Source organism: Polistes dominula, unplaced genomic scaffold, assembly GCF_049000335.1.
Source record: "Polistes dominula isolate Pdom_NZ unplaced genomic scaffold, Pdom_raw_medaka contig_373, whole genome shotgun sequence".
NCBI lineage: Eukaryota > Metazoa > Arthropoda > Insecta > Hymenoptera > Vespidae > Polistes > Polistes dominula.
The window spans coordinates 1,492,855-1,505,771 of NW_028300899.1; the positions used below are offsets into that span (position 1 = coordinate 1,492,855).

At 32.3% G+C, this 12,917-nt stretch overlaps 1 protein-coding gene across 7 annotated transcripts in view; it reads right to left on the reverse strand.

Annotated features, from left to right (window-relative positions):
* Positions 1–12,917, reverse strand: part of lilli (AF4/FMR2 family member lilliputian) — a 183,509-nt gene that overhangs the window by 122,386 nt on the left and 48,206 nt on the right. Inside the window, exon 1 of one of the 7 annotated variants that reach the window (XM_015326737.2) lies at positions 12,002–12,888. The exons of the other annotated variants lie outside the window; for them this stretch is intronic. Within the exon in view, the coding sequence (XP_015182223.2) occupies positions 12,002–12,015 (14 nt within the window). The 5' untranslated portion in view covers positions 12,016–12,888. Of the gene's footprint in view, positions 1–12,001; positions 12,889–12,917 lie in introns of those variants that run through there. 7 annotated transcript variants of the gene reach the window in all.

Consider the following 12,917-nt stretch of genomic DNA (forward strand, 5'->3'; position numbering starts at 1 on the left):
TGGACATATGTATCTTTTTCTTCTCTTTCTTTTTCCCGCTTAATTTTTAAATTATTTTTAGTAATATATATATATATATATATATATATATATATATATATATATATATATATATATATATATATATAATAATTATAATAAAATATAATAATAATATATTATATATATATAATTTATAAATATAGTAAATATAATAATAATAATATAATATATAATATAATAAAATATATATTAATAAAATAATTGAATTATTAATATAAATAATTAATTTCATATATATACATAAAATTTATTAAATATTAATATATATATACATATATATATATATATATTAATTAACATTTTATATAAAATATATATAATATAAAAAAATATACAAAATAAAAAAATATATTGTTTTGTGTGTCATTTGATATGTAGGATAGAATATTTCATCTTTAAATTTACTTTTTTCGTCGATTGACAATTAAGTTTGTGTATTGAGTAAGAATTTAGGAAAACGGGAGATAACTCACAGCGGAATGTATGACTAAGAATAACGATACATTTTATAACAACAACAATAACAACAACAAACAGCCTTTGAACTCTTCTTCCCATCATTAAAAAACGCTTAACTAAAAGATAAGAAATACAAATAAATCAAAAAATGATTTAACGAAAACTTCTTCTAGATATTAAGATTAGAAAGTCATTAATACTGAAGAATCAAATCATTTTAGATAAAAAATATGGAATTTCTTTTGTATATGTTTGGAATTAAGTCGAAGATTAAGGGATATATATATTTTTTTTTACAGAAAAATAAAGAATAGAGATGATGATTTGTAATTAATTTATACAGATTGTACATACGTTGAAAAAAAAATTCATCGCATCATGTAGGAACCACCCCAAATATTAATATAATTTATTGATCATTTATAATTAACATTATATTTTATTTATATAAGACAAAGTCGGCCTAAACATAGTTGGGTTAAAACTTATATTAAATTATAACGTTACATCATAAAATCGACATTAGACAACTTCAAATTGAACCTCCTTCGCTGATACGGGGGCCACTATAGTGATTAACCATAAAATATCGCGTATTTTACATACGACAAACATATGCAGTTGTATGCACATCAAATATCCCATTATGGGCGTGTAATTTTAGTTTTTTTGTTTCTTACAATGAAAATTTGTTAAACATTAGCGAATAAAATTTATTTCAATTATTTCATAGACAAATAATGTAAAAAGGATGAAGATATCGGAAATAATTAATACATATAGAGATAGGTACATAATAATCCTCCCTTTTCGTAACATCTTCCTCTTTCCTTCCCTCTCTCTCTCTCTCTCTCTCATCTTTTTTTACTATTTGCACTCTTTTCTATCGTTTCCATACACGATTGAATTATGTTTTTGTAATAGAACGTAGTGTGTGTGTTCGCAATTAAAACAATGGCAGGTAAATTCGCAAGTGCAAGGTGTTAAACGCATTGAGCGGCATTTTAAATCGCATTAAACGTGCGCGCGCACGTGTGCGCGTGTACGCATCAGAGCGCGCGTACGCACGAGAGAGCGCGTACGCACGAGAGAGCGCGTGAGCACAAGAGAGCGCGCGTACGCACGAGAGAGCGCGCGTGCGAACGAGAGAGCGCGTGTGCGCACGAGAGAGCGCGCGTACGCACGAGAGAGCGCGCGTACGAACGAGAGAGCGCGTGTGCGCACGAGAGAGCGCGTGTGCGCACGAGAGAGCGCGCGTATGCACGAGAGAGCGCGCGTATGCACGAGAGAGCGCGCGTATGCACGAGAAAGCGCGTGAGCACGAGAGAGCGCGTGAGCACAAGAGAGCGCGCGTGAGCACGAGAGAGCGCGCCTGCGCACGAGAGAGCGCGCGTGCGCACGAGAGAGCGAGCATGCGCACGAACGACTACTTTGCTTTCCCCTCTCCATCTTTAATCACTCTTTCTCTCTCTCTCTCTTTATTTTTCTCTTTCCCTCTCACTCTTATTAAACAAGCATAAGATATTTCGTGACGCATAAATCAACGAATTAAAAATTCGTCGAGTTCATCGCTTCATACGAGCAACCAAAATTCGATAATTATTATCCTCTCTTTTTCTCTCCTATAACCCTTCTCCTAATTCCTATTTCTCCCCACCCCTTGACCCCTCTATTTCCTTCTACAAGCATCCCTTTTTCTGTTGCCTGTTTTCTCTCTTCGAGCTGTTAACGAGGATACGCGATACAAGAGTCGAAGAGAGTCGTTAGCGACGTGGATGACTACGACGAGGACAACACAACTACTACAACGACAACGACGACAACTACGACGAGAAGAATTCGTGACGCGTGCACGCCACACACCAACGCTTTCATTAATTTGCGAGAACGCGAGATGGTAAGCTGCTTTTTTATCTTTGGAAATATTCCAACCACTCTCTCTTTCTCTTTCTCCCTTCTTCTCCCCCCCCCCAACCATCCTATTTCTTTCTCTCATTTACTTTTTCTCTTCATCCCTCTCTCATTCTATCTCTCTTCATCCCTATCATTTTATCTATATCTCTTTTTTTTTCTTTTTCTTGATCTTTATCTTTCTCTTTCGTTCTCGTTCTCATCTCACGTTACGATTTATAACATCAAAACCGATCCCCCATTACGCGTCTACTACATTTTTTCTACTCCTTTGGTAACACCGATAACGACATAAATTAACCTCTTATTTATTACGCTTTACGTAATTAATTCGTACGAGTTTTCTCGCACATGTCTTCTATCTATCTATATATCTTCGTCTTTATCTTTATTATGGAAGGTAGAGGTTAGGAGTAGTATCATCTTTGAATATGAAAAGTATCCGTCGAAATGCATTTAAATTAGGGTGGTGGCGCCACAGTAACTTCAGGGTCAATTTTAAAGGAAGCGTCAAATATTATTAGAGTAGAATTGAAAAATAAACAAGGACGACAAATTTTAACCATAACTGTTTTGTTATTAACATACATTTTTCATAAAATTAAATGATTAAAAAATCAATAAACGTACTATTTACAGTTGACGAAATAAAATCACTCTAGCTACACGTTGTTTTCTCATAATAATTCTTTAAGGTTAGATTTACTACATTATTTTGTACTACGCAAGTAGTTGACATTATCAATAATTAATTACTTTAGTCGCCAATATAATGTTACATTTTTTAACTCGGCATACTTCAATTCGTTTACAATTGCTGCATTCATATCATAACTTTTGTCTACACCAGCGCCACTCTGGAAGGTTTTTGAATTATTATTTATAGCATACGCCTGGACACTTTTTCAAATTTTCTTCCATATGAGATGATACTCTTCCTTACCACTAACCTCCATTAATAAAACGTTGAGTGTGTGTTTGCAAATAAACCAAAAGTAGGTAAATTCCCAAGTACGAGCAGTTTAAACGCGTTAAGCGGCATTGTTAACGACGCGTAAACAAACAATAATAACAATGATAATGATAATAAAAAAACAAAAAAAAAAATAAGATAAACGAAAGACATGCACTTTGTATAGTACCTGAATTGTTATAACGTTTTAACGACTGTTTAAAAAAAAAAAAAAAAAAGAAAATAAAGTTAAACGAAAACACTCGTGTGTAGTATCGTTTCAAACAATACTCGAGTTATAACTACTAAATCTTCTTGGATTACTTGGGATTTAGTTTGGTTTATCTTTTTTCTTATACTTTTCTTCTTCTTCTTCTTCTTCTTCTTCTTCTTCTTCTTCTTCTTCTACTTCTTCTTTTTTAATTTTTAATTTTTAACTTTATTGTACTTATTTCTCTATCTCATTCATACTGTAGCACTTTTGTATGTATTCAAGAACGCGCGTGTACGATTGTGTGTATATGTGTATGTGTATGTATACAGTAGTACAAGTTCTACTCTTGGCTACTTTTATTTTTCTTTAAACTAATGGAAAATCAGAAAAGTAAGTAAGAAGAAAGAACGGGAATGGATGGAACACGGTGATATCAAGCGCAGAACACTCCTCGTTTTTCTGCATAGTTTATGTTCTCGAGTCTGCGTTCTTGAATTTGTCGCATACTTCGAACATTCTGAAAAGTTTTTTTTTCTCTCTGCATCCTGTAAAACTTTCCAAAAAAAAAAAAAAAAAAAAAAAAAAAAAAGGAAAAGAAATAATAGCATTGCATATAATTTATGTAACTGTATCGATTGATCTTCAATATACCTACCGCGATCAAAACCTATGAAATTATAAAAAAAAAAAAAATATGAAGAAGACGATTTCTGAATGAATCGATAGATCGATAATCTATCGATTGTCTATTGATCTTTGATTGATAAATCAATAATATTGCGATATCGATTTACAGAAGTTAATTAAAAATAAAGTTGAATAGAATGTAAATAGAATCAATCAATCAATCAATCAATTAATCAATCAACTATCGATCTCTTCGAGAATGCAATACAAATACCATTCAAATTGTAAAACAACAATTTTTTTTTTTTCAAATACAAAACAAATTATAATATAATCGATGATTTATAAATTGTCTAGTAATCGATCGATATTACTAAAATAATCTACAATACAATACAGACAAAAATACAGGAATAAAATCGAATAGAATCGATAATTGATAAAATAGATTTTTTTATACTCGATAGAATAGAATAATCGATCGATTGTCGAGAATGCTATGCAAATTACATTTGCATGTAAAATATAATTAAAAAAAAAAAACAAACAAATTGTTTAAAATAGAAAACAATTTTAATATAATTGATGATCTATATATCTAAATATATATATATATATATATAATAAGTAATTAATATAATAACAATAATTATTATTCTTATTATTATTATTTATTCGACATTAATCGTTATCTATATACTATCTATGATCAAACGATAAATCGGTATCAATCTTTCATAGATAATTCAGTTCCTTTGATAGGTTAACACAACACGTTTAAATCAAAATGGAAGAAACGCGCAATAACCGGACGATAAACTCTCAAGTATCACGAAAAACAATGGTGGGTGTTACACTAGATGCTATTACGAGAATCGAGATTACGAGAAAAGAACTATTTTCAAGCGATTACGAAATCATTCTCTGATTCGTCTTCGTGTTAGTAGTAGTAGTAGTAGTAGTAGTTGTGTCTGTCGCGTGTGTCATGCTTGTGCCCCTTGCAAGCTCATACGCATTAGCGACATATACATACAAACTTTACTTATACATGTACATATATACGCATACACATAAACGTACACGTATGAGCGTACTTCGTTACGAGTGATGTACAGTTATAAATAGTTTTGCTTCACCGCTATCTTCTTCTCTTATATTTTCCCTATCTCTTTATCTCTTTCTCTCTCTCTCTCTCTCTCTCTCTCTCTCTCTCTCTCTCTCTCTCCCTATCTATTTATCTATTTTTTTTTCTTTTTTCTTTTCTAACGACTGGAACATGATCTTACGTGTGTGTGTGTGTGTGTTATACACCGTACACGGTATAACATCGACGCGATTAAATTCATTTTTACGTCATAAAACATATCATTAACTAATTTTCAAGATTTGATATATCACTAGAGTTGAACATTTTTTTTCCCGAGCTCACAATGAAATATTTAAAATATAAGTTTAATTAACAATAAGAAAATTATGGTTTCTTCTATGGTTAAAAATTAGAAAACTTTGTCAACTACCGAAGTATGTTGATATTGATTGAATTTTTGGTTGTTTTCGATCAAAGTAGTTTTAAACGTACACCTTCTTACGATCATTATAAATGAAAATAAAACAAACGTAATGGATGATAAACGAGTGGTGACATTTTGTTACTGCAATTAAAAATTCTCGCGTCTAATTTGCATCGATAATTAATGTATAAACACGATCCGAAATTGATATTGAATATTATTGACGATATTCAATATTGAATATTGAATATAAGCGAAAAAGTGGATCACATAAATGGAGATGAAAATGATGAAATGGTCTCTCTGAGGTATGTGATATTTAAATTTGAAAATAGTAGTTAAAATTATTGAAAAAAAAAAAAATATATCCTGTTAAAGTTGTTATACCTTGTTGTATTTTTTCTTGTATAATTTAAATTACCGATTATTATTACTATTGAAAGGAATGCACGAAATAAATGAAATAAATTAAAATAGCTTAGAAAAACTATTTTTTTTTTGTAAATTCATATTTCTATTTTATTTGCCATTATTATCTGTTTTTTTTTTTTTTTTGGTCAAAGTAGTAGAATGGAAGAAAACAGTCGCAACGATTGACATGCAAAAATAGCACCGTTCATATTAATGAATTGGTTCGATTGATTCACCCCTCTCGTAGTCAAAGGGTTAATAATCTCTTGAAAAATAAAAAAAAATTAAACAAAATCTAACATACATATAAAACAAATAGTTCAATTCTAATATTATTCTCATAATACGCGTAAGTAGTAATTTGATAAGAATAATTTCGCGAGTAAACACGATTTAAAAAGATCCACTCTTGTAACAACATTGTATACAAGTGGTAGATTTCATTTTCTCACTAGTTGATATTTTTGTATGTAAAACATCATCAATAATGCACATAATTAGAATTAGTTTTTTTTTTTTTTTAACAATAAGTACGTTTGAAATATTATTACAAGTACATAATTTAATAGAGAGAACAAATAATGCAGTTTAAGTAAATCAAATCAATTGTAAATTGAAACGAAACTGTATTTAAAAATATAGAAAGAGATAGAGATAGAGTTGGAAGAATCGAAATAATACATAGAGTAATAGAAAGAAGAGGGAGAATGAGAGAGGGGGATGTTTTGTTAAGAAGATAATCCATTATTCCGTAGACAAGGCCGAGGGAATAAATTAAGCGTTAAGACGCGTTAATCGCGTAGGAGGCGGTTTATACACTCGTCGCATTTATGTCATTTCAAATCTCCAGTGAAATCTCGCAAAGGCACACTTTTATTATCTTTAACGTTCATCGTCCTTCTATCTTAACTCTACATTCAAATGTATATTTTATATACACATAGAATATTTATCTTATTTATTTGTTTATCCTACGAATGGATTGTTTCAATTTAGTTATTACATTTTTACAATAAAATAACTCTCATCGTTGTTTATTTAACTTTATTTCATTATTTATCGAAATAATTGTTAATTTTGTCAAATAATATATATATATATATATATATATATATATATATATATATATGTACAGTAAGTTGTATCGAAAAATTGTATAACTCAGTCAAAAACAAAAAGGATGAAATAATTTGTTGATCAAGTATTCAAAAAAATTAAGGGCTGTTGTTATCGTGGGCCCATACTTTTATCAACGATACGAAAATAAGTGAAGAGAAAAATATTCGATAAATTTGAAATATTATTACAATAAAAGGAAGAATCTATTTCAAAGTGGGATGCAGTATTAATATGTATGATAAAAAATGTGTTTAAAGGTTCTTTCAATCTTTCAATGTTAATATCAAAAAATGCACACGTCGTTCTAATCAACTAGAGACACAAATAGTATCGATGAAATCATGGATTTCAAATTAAGAAAGAATTCAACGTATCAAAAGCAGCCACACGATGATATCGATAAAGAAACTAAACATCGATGATAAAATACAATGGGAAAAAAAATGGATTTTGAATGTTCATTAAAATACAAGAGAAGAAAATGTTCTCACTCACTCATTTTTCATATTCATTTTCATACACTCAAGTTTCATATTTATTTCACTTCTGATTATCATGAAAAAAAAAAAATTACCCAAAAAAAAAAAAAGAAAAAATATGATTCCAAAGTTCAATAATAACAACAGTTAAAAACGAAAAGCGATCAATCGATAAATATACCATATATCATACTGTGATGAATCCCATGATCATTTCAGAATTGAAGTTTGTAAGTAAGTTCAGTAAGTAAACGTGTTAACAGCGATTAGATAAGACGAAAGGAATATTATCGATTCCGTTGCAAAGCCGTTCGAGGAGCAACGAAGTTGAAATACTCAATTATGTAGCAAGATATGGTGTGCTGGGTACTAGGATGCTTCCTTCTGCTATGCTATGCTATGCTATGCTATTCAATCCAATGCAATGTGATGCAGTGCAGTGCAGAGCAGTGCAGTGCAGTGCAGTACGGCGCAGTGCAATGCAATGCAATGTAATGCAATGAGATGAAATGAGATGAAATGAGATGAGATGAGATGAGATGAGACGAGATGAGATGAGATGAGTTGAGTTGAGTTGAGATGAAATGAGATGAAATGAGATGAGATGAGATGAGATGAGATGAGGTGCGGTGAGATGCGTTTGTTTGTAAGTACTACATTCGTACAACTGTTTTATTGCATCGAACGTAATTCAAACAATACTCTCGACAAGATTCGCTTAATAGGGAAAGATTTTACGAGGTAGAATAATTGAAAGGGAGACACGTTCCTAACATACTTTTCCAAACGGATGCGTACCAATGGAGATGAATCTTTATTAAAACGTTTATAATACAAGAACATCGATTACCGCAAACTGAATTCATCGATAACCGCATTGAGATAATCCAATAATACAAATACACGAAAGTTAAATAAAACGTTAATATTATATAGGGAAAGTGTTACGATCGAATAATGAATTAAAACTTTGATTTCATATTAACCTCGCTTTATTATCATACAAAATTATTCAAATGTATTTTTATTATTCTATGTCGAATCCCTTTGTTATTTTTGTATTTTTTTCTTTTTTTTGTCAACATTATTCTTATCCGTTTACATAGGATAATTTGTTCAAAATTTGTTCTTACATTCGAAGTTTTTAATCTTTATATATAAAATACATTAGATTCTATTTTATTTTGGTAGAAAAATAATAAAAAAAAAAAAAGAACTATGAGAGACTAAAAATAATGTAGAAAATATTTGATAAAATCTCAGACGGATAAAGCCCTCCCCTACAGATTTCTTTCATCTTTCTTCTTCTTCTTCTTCTTCTTCTTCTTCTTCTTCTTAAAATTTCTTTTCACTGCTGATCTTCTTCGTCCTTTTTACTTGAGTTCGTCGTTGAGAATCTCTCACTCTTAATTCAGCGACCTACGCAGCGCCGATGTCGACGTCTTCGTATATCCCCTAACCCCCTACCCCCTACCCCCCCCAACCCCCATCCTCCTCATCATCCTTCTCCTTCTCTTTACTCGCTTGTAGTCTTCGTCTTCTTCGTCGTAGTCGAGTCAGCCGAAAGTATTTGGAGCGTTCTCGTCTCTCCTCGAGTTCGACCCTCGGATTCCAAACGGGCTGCTTGCATCTCCTCTCCTTCGACACTTTGCGAGAAGACAAAATGTCAAAGACGATTCTTCTTCTTCTTCTTCTTCTTCTTTCCTTAGTCTTTTCCTTTACCATCACAATCACCCATCATGATCACAATCATCACCACCACCAACACCGCCATTTCTCCCTCGGTGTCTCGATTGACTCGGAAAAATAAAATAAATTCGTTACACGATTCGATTAACTTCGATGAACCCCTTTTATTTCTCTCTCTCTCTCTCTCTCTCTCTCTCTCTCTCTCCTTAGTAATTTGAGAAATTTTATTCTGAAATTTGATCTACAGTGAAATACAGGATTGATTATTCGTACTCGTTTTCACTGTAAATTTGAAATAAACTTTATTATTATTATTATTGTAATACTGTAATTCTAAACTTTTATACACAATTATCAATTTTAAGATTATTTAACGCCAATTATTTAATTGCTGATAAATATTTTACTATATGAGGAATATAATTTATATATATTATTTGTAGTATTACGAATAGTATTATATATAATATTCGTATATATATATATATATATATATATATATATATATATATATATATATATCGAATACTCCGGGATTCACTACACATCACGTAGAGATTAATAAAATATAAACGATTAATTGATACTTCATTAATCATTTGTAGATTAAGTTGATGATCGAACGTGTTGAATGCTATCGCGCACCAATAAAATTTTATACACGTGTCCTACATAATTAATATATGTATGAATATTTATAAACATACACATTAAACAATCTAAAGTTTCGGTACACCAACTGCATTTGCATTACTCATTTAGGTACCTCCTAATTAGGTTGAAAAGTTTTCAAGTCTATTCTTATCTAGGAGTCTTTTAGACCATTTCGACAAATAAATGTAAGTTTGACCGAAGAAACGAAATTGTGTGTGTATGTGTGTGTGTTTCAATATTAATATTACAAACTTTTCAACTGCATTCAAGGTGTATACAAAGTGAAAAATCTTCACTTGATTTTAACATTCGTTTAATCATCTACATGTTTTAACGCGTTTACGATTTTATTGTTTATTGCAATAAACTTTCGTAACAATCTCATCATCCTTAAATGTTCACAATTGTGTGCTTGTAATTTATATTAAATTTTACAATACATTTAGATTGTAAATAATACTGCAAGAAATTTAACAATTTTACTTGAACTCTATTCAAACTTTTAATCAGTAATGTATGTCTCTGTAGAATGAGATACAAGAGCATTCGTACTCCTCCCGTTTCTACTGTAAATTTGAAATACTTAATATTTCCTTGTAATGCAACACTTTCCCCAAATTCTTCTACATACGGTAATTTATTTTAAAAGTTTCTTTAAACTTTCAAATTAATATCAATTTTAATTACAAAACATTGTATTCATCAATAAATATAATTTTAAATAATAACAAATTTGACTCGCGCTATATATGTCTAAATACTTGTGAATAATTAACAAATTCTTTTATTCCGACGAAAACGAAGTTCTCCACGCGTTGATAGATCTAATCCAAAGAGTAGCAGATAATAAATTGTAAAAAAAAAAAAAAAAAAACCGTATTAACTCTTCGATGGTATGTTTACAAACTTGTTACATATCCTATGTACTGCAATCGAAAAGGAATCGTTCCAAACGACGAGCCCCGTTATGTCATTTACAAAAGAGAGAGAGAGAGAGAGAGAGAGGGACGGACGACGACTAAAGTAAGTAAACATATACAAAACTTTTTTCCTACCACAATACTTTTTCTCTATACGTTATTTTCAATCGGAAGGAAGCAGCAAATGGTGTAAAACGCTGACATAACAATTAGCAACTCGACGACTCTCTCCGTCAAGATCAATAAACAAGGCGTCGATCTTCTGTGAGTCATACCCCTCGCACCCCTCGACACCAACCCCCTCAATCCTCACCCCCTTCACAATCCTCCCTCCCTCCCTCCGCCCTTCTCTCTCCTCCTTCCTTTTCCTTTGCCGATTATCGCGTCGGTTCGACCACCAACGCGTCAGCGTCATATGGTGCTCTCTCGCTGGTGTAGCCTTCGAAACCCTTCTTCCTTCCCTCTCCCCCTCCTACTCCTCCTCCTCCTCCTCCTACTCCTCCCTACTCTCAATTTCCCTCTCTATCTTTCTGTCTTTTTTCTTCTTTCCTTTCGCTCTATCTCTTTCTCTTTCTCTTTCTCTTACACTGGTGTTTGTCTCGCTCGTTCAAAGGCACATCCATCCCCCGTGAGAAAAACTGTGCACTCCCTTAGCCCTAGCGATGTTTGCAACACACCTGACATCTTGTAGCACGAAATTTACCACTGACAATACTTTTTATTACTGTTCTCTTTTTCTTTGTTTTTTTTTTTTTTTAATAATCAATTGTTACGCGGAGGGGGGGGCCAAGTGACCAAAATATTTTCTTGAAATCGTTCGAATTGATTAAAAGACAAGTTGTTAGTTTCTTTTTTTTTTCTATTGTTGTTTATTTAATTGAGTAACTTTGGTTTTGTTTTAAAAATCATCATTACAAACATGATGATTGAGAAAATATTGTGGAAATTGTTAGGGCTTGATATAAGTAGAAAAGTTAAATAAATAAATAAAAAAACATTATTCAATTTCTTACCGTGGCTTCTTCATGACTCGTCGAGCGTACTCTAACTCGGCCTGTCACGTGTCTCGGCACGTAGTAGTAGTAGTAATAGTAGAAGTATAAGTAGAAATAGAAGTAGTAGTAGTAGAAGTAAAAGTAGTAATAGTAGTAGTAGTAGAAGTAGTAATAGCACCAGCACCAGCAGCACCAACAGCAGCAGGTCTCATGGCATCCGTGTAAATCGGCGCCCAGAGAATCAAACTCAAACTTTCTGCCGATTCGAATCGACAAGAAAGGGCATATATTTTTCCCTAGGCGGATCGGAAAAGTTCCCTAGATCCACTTAACACCTTCTTCCTCTTCTCTTCTTCTTCTTCTTCTTTCTTTCTCTCTCTTACATACATCAGAGTTTCTATTTATCTTTAGTATCAATATATAGCTTTCTCTCTTTCTTTAATAACACTTTCACGGTCTCTTTTTCTCATTTCACGTGATGAACAAACACGAAAAGAGAGAGAGAGAGAGAGAGAATTAACGACAGTGGGGAACGAGAGAAGGAAAACTCTGGCAACGTCGCCTCGATTCGCTCGTTTGCCTCTTCTTCTTCTTCTTCTTCTTCTTCTCACTCTCTTTCTCTCTTTCTCAGTTTCTCTCCTTGCCTGTAACGTCACCACCGTGTGCTTCTCGTTCTATCTATCTATCTATCTCTATTTCTCTTTCTCTCCCTTTCTTTCTTTCTTTCTTTCTGTGTTTCTATCTCTTTCTATCTTTCGTCGCGCGCGTTGCTCTCTCCTTCTTTTTCACTTGGTGCTCACCGCCACCACGTCGGCGGCGGCGGCGGCGGCGGCGGTGACGGTGACGACGACGACAACGACGACGACGGATACGAACGTCTCTCTTTCCGATATTTTACACAAACGCGCGCCCGAACACTACGTACACGACGACG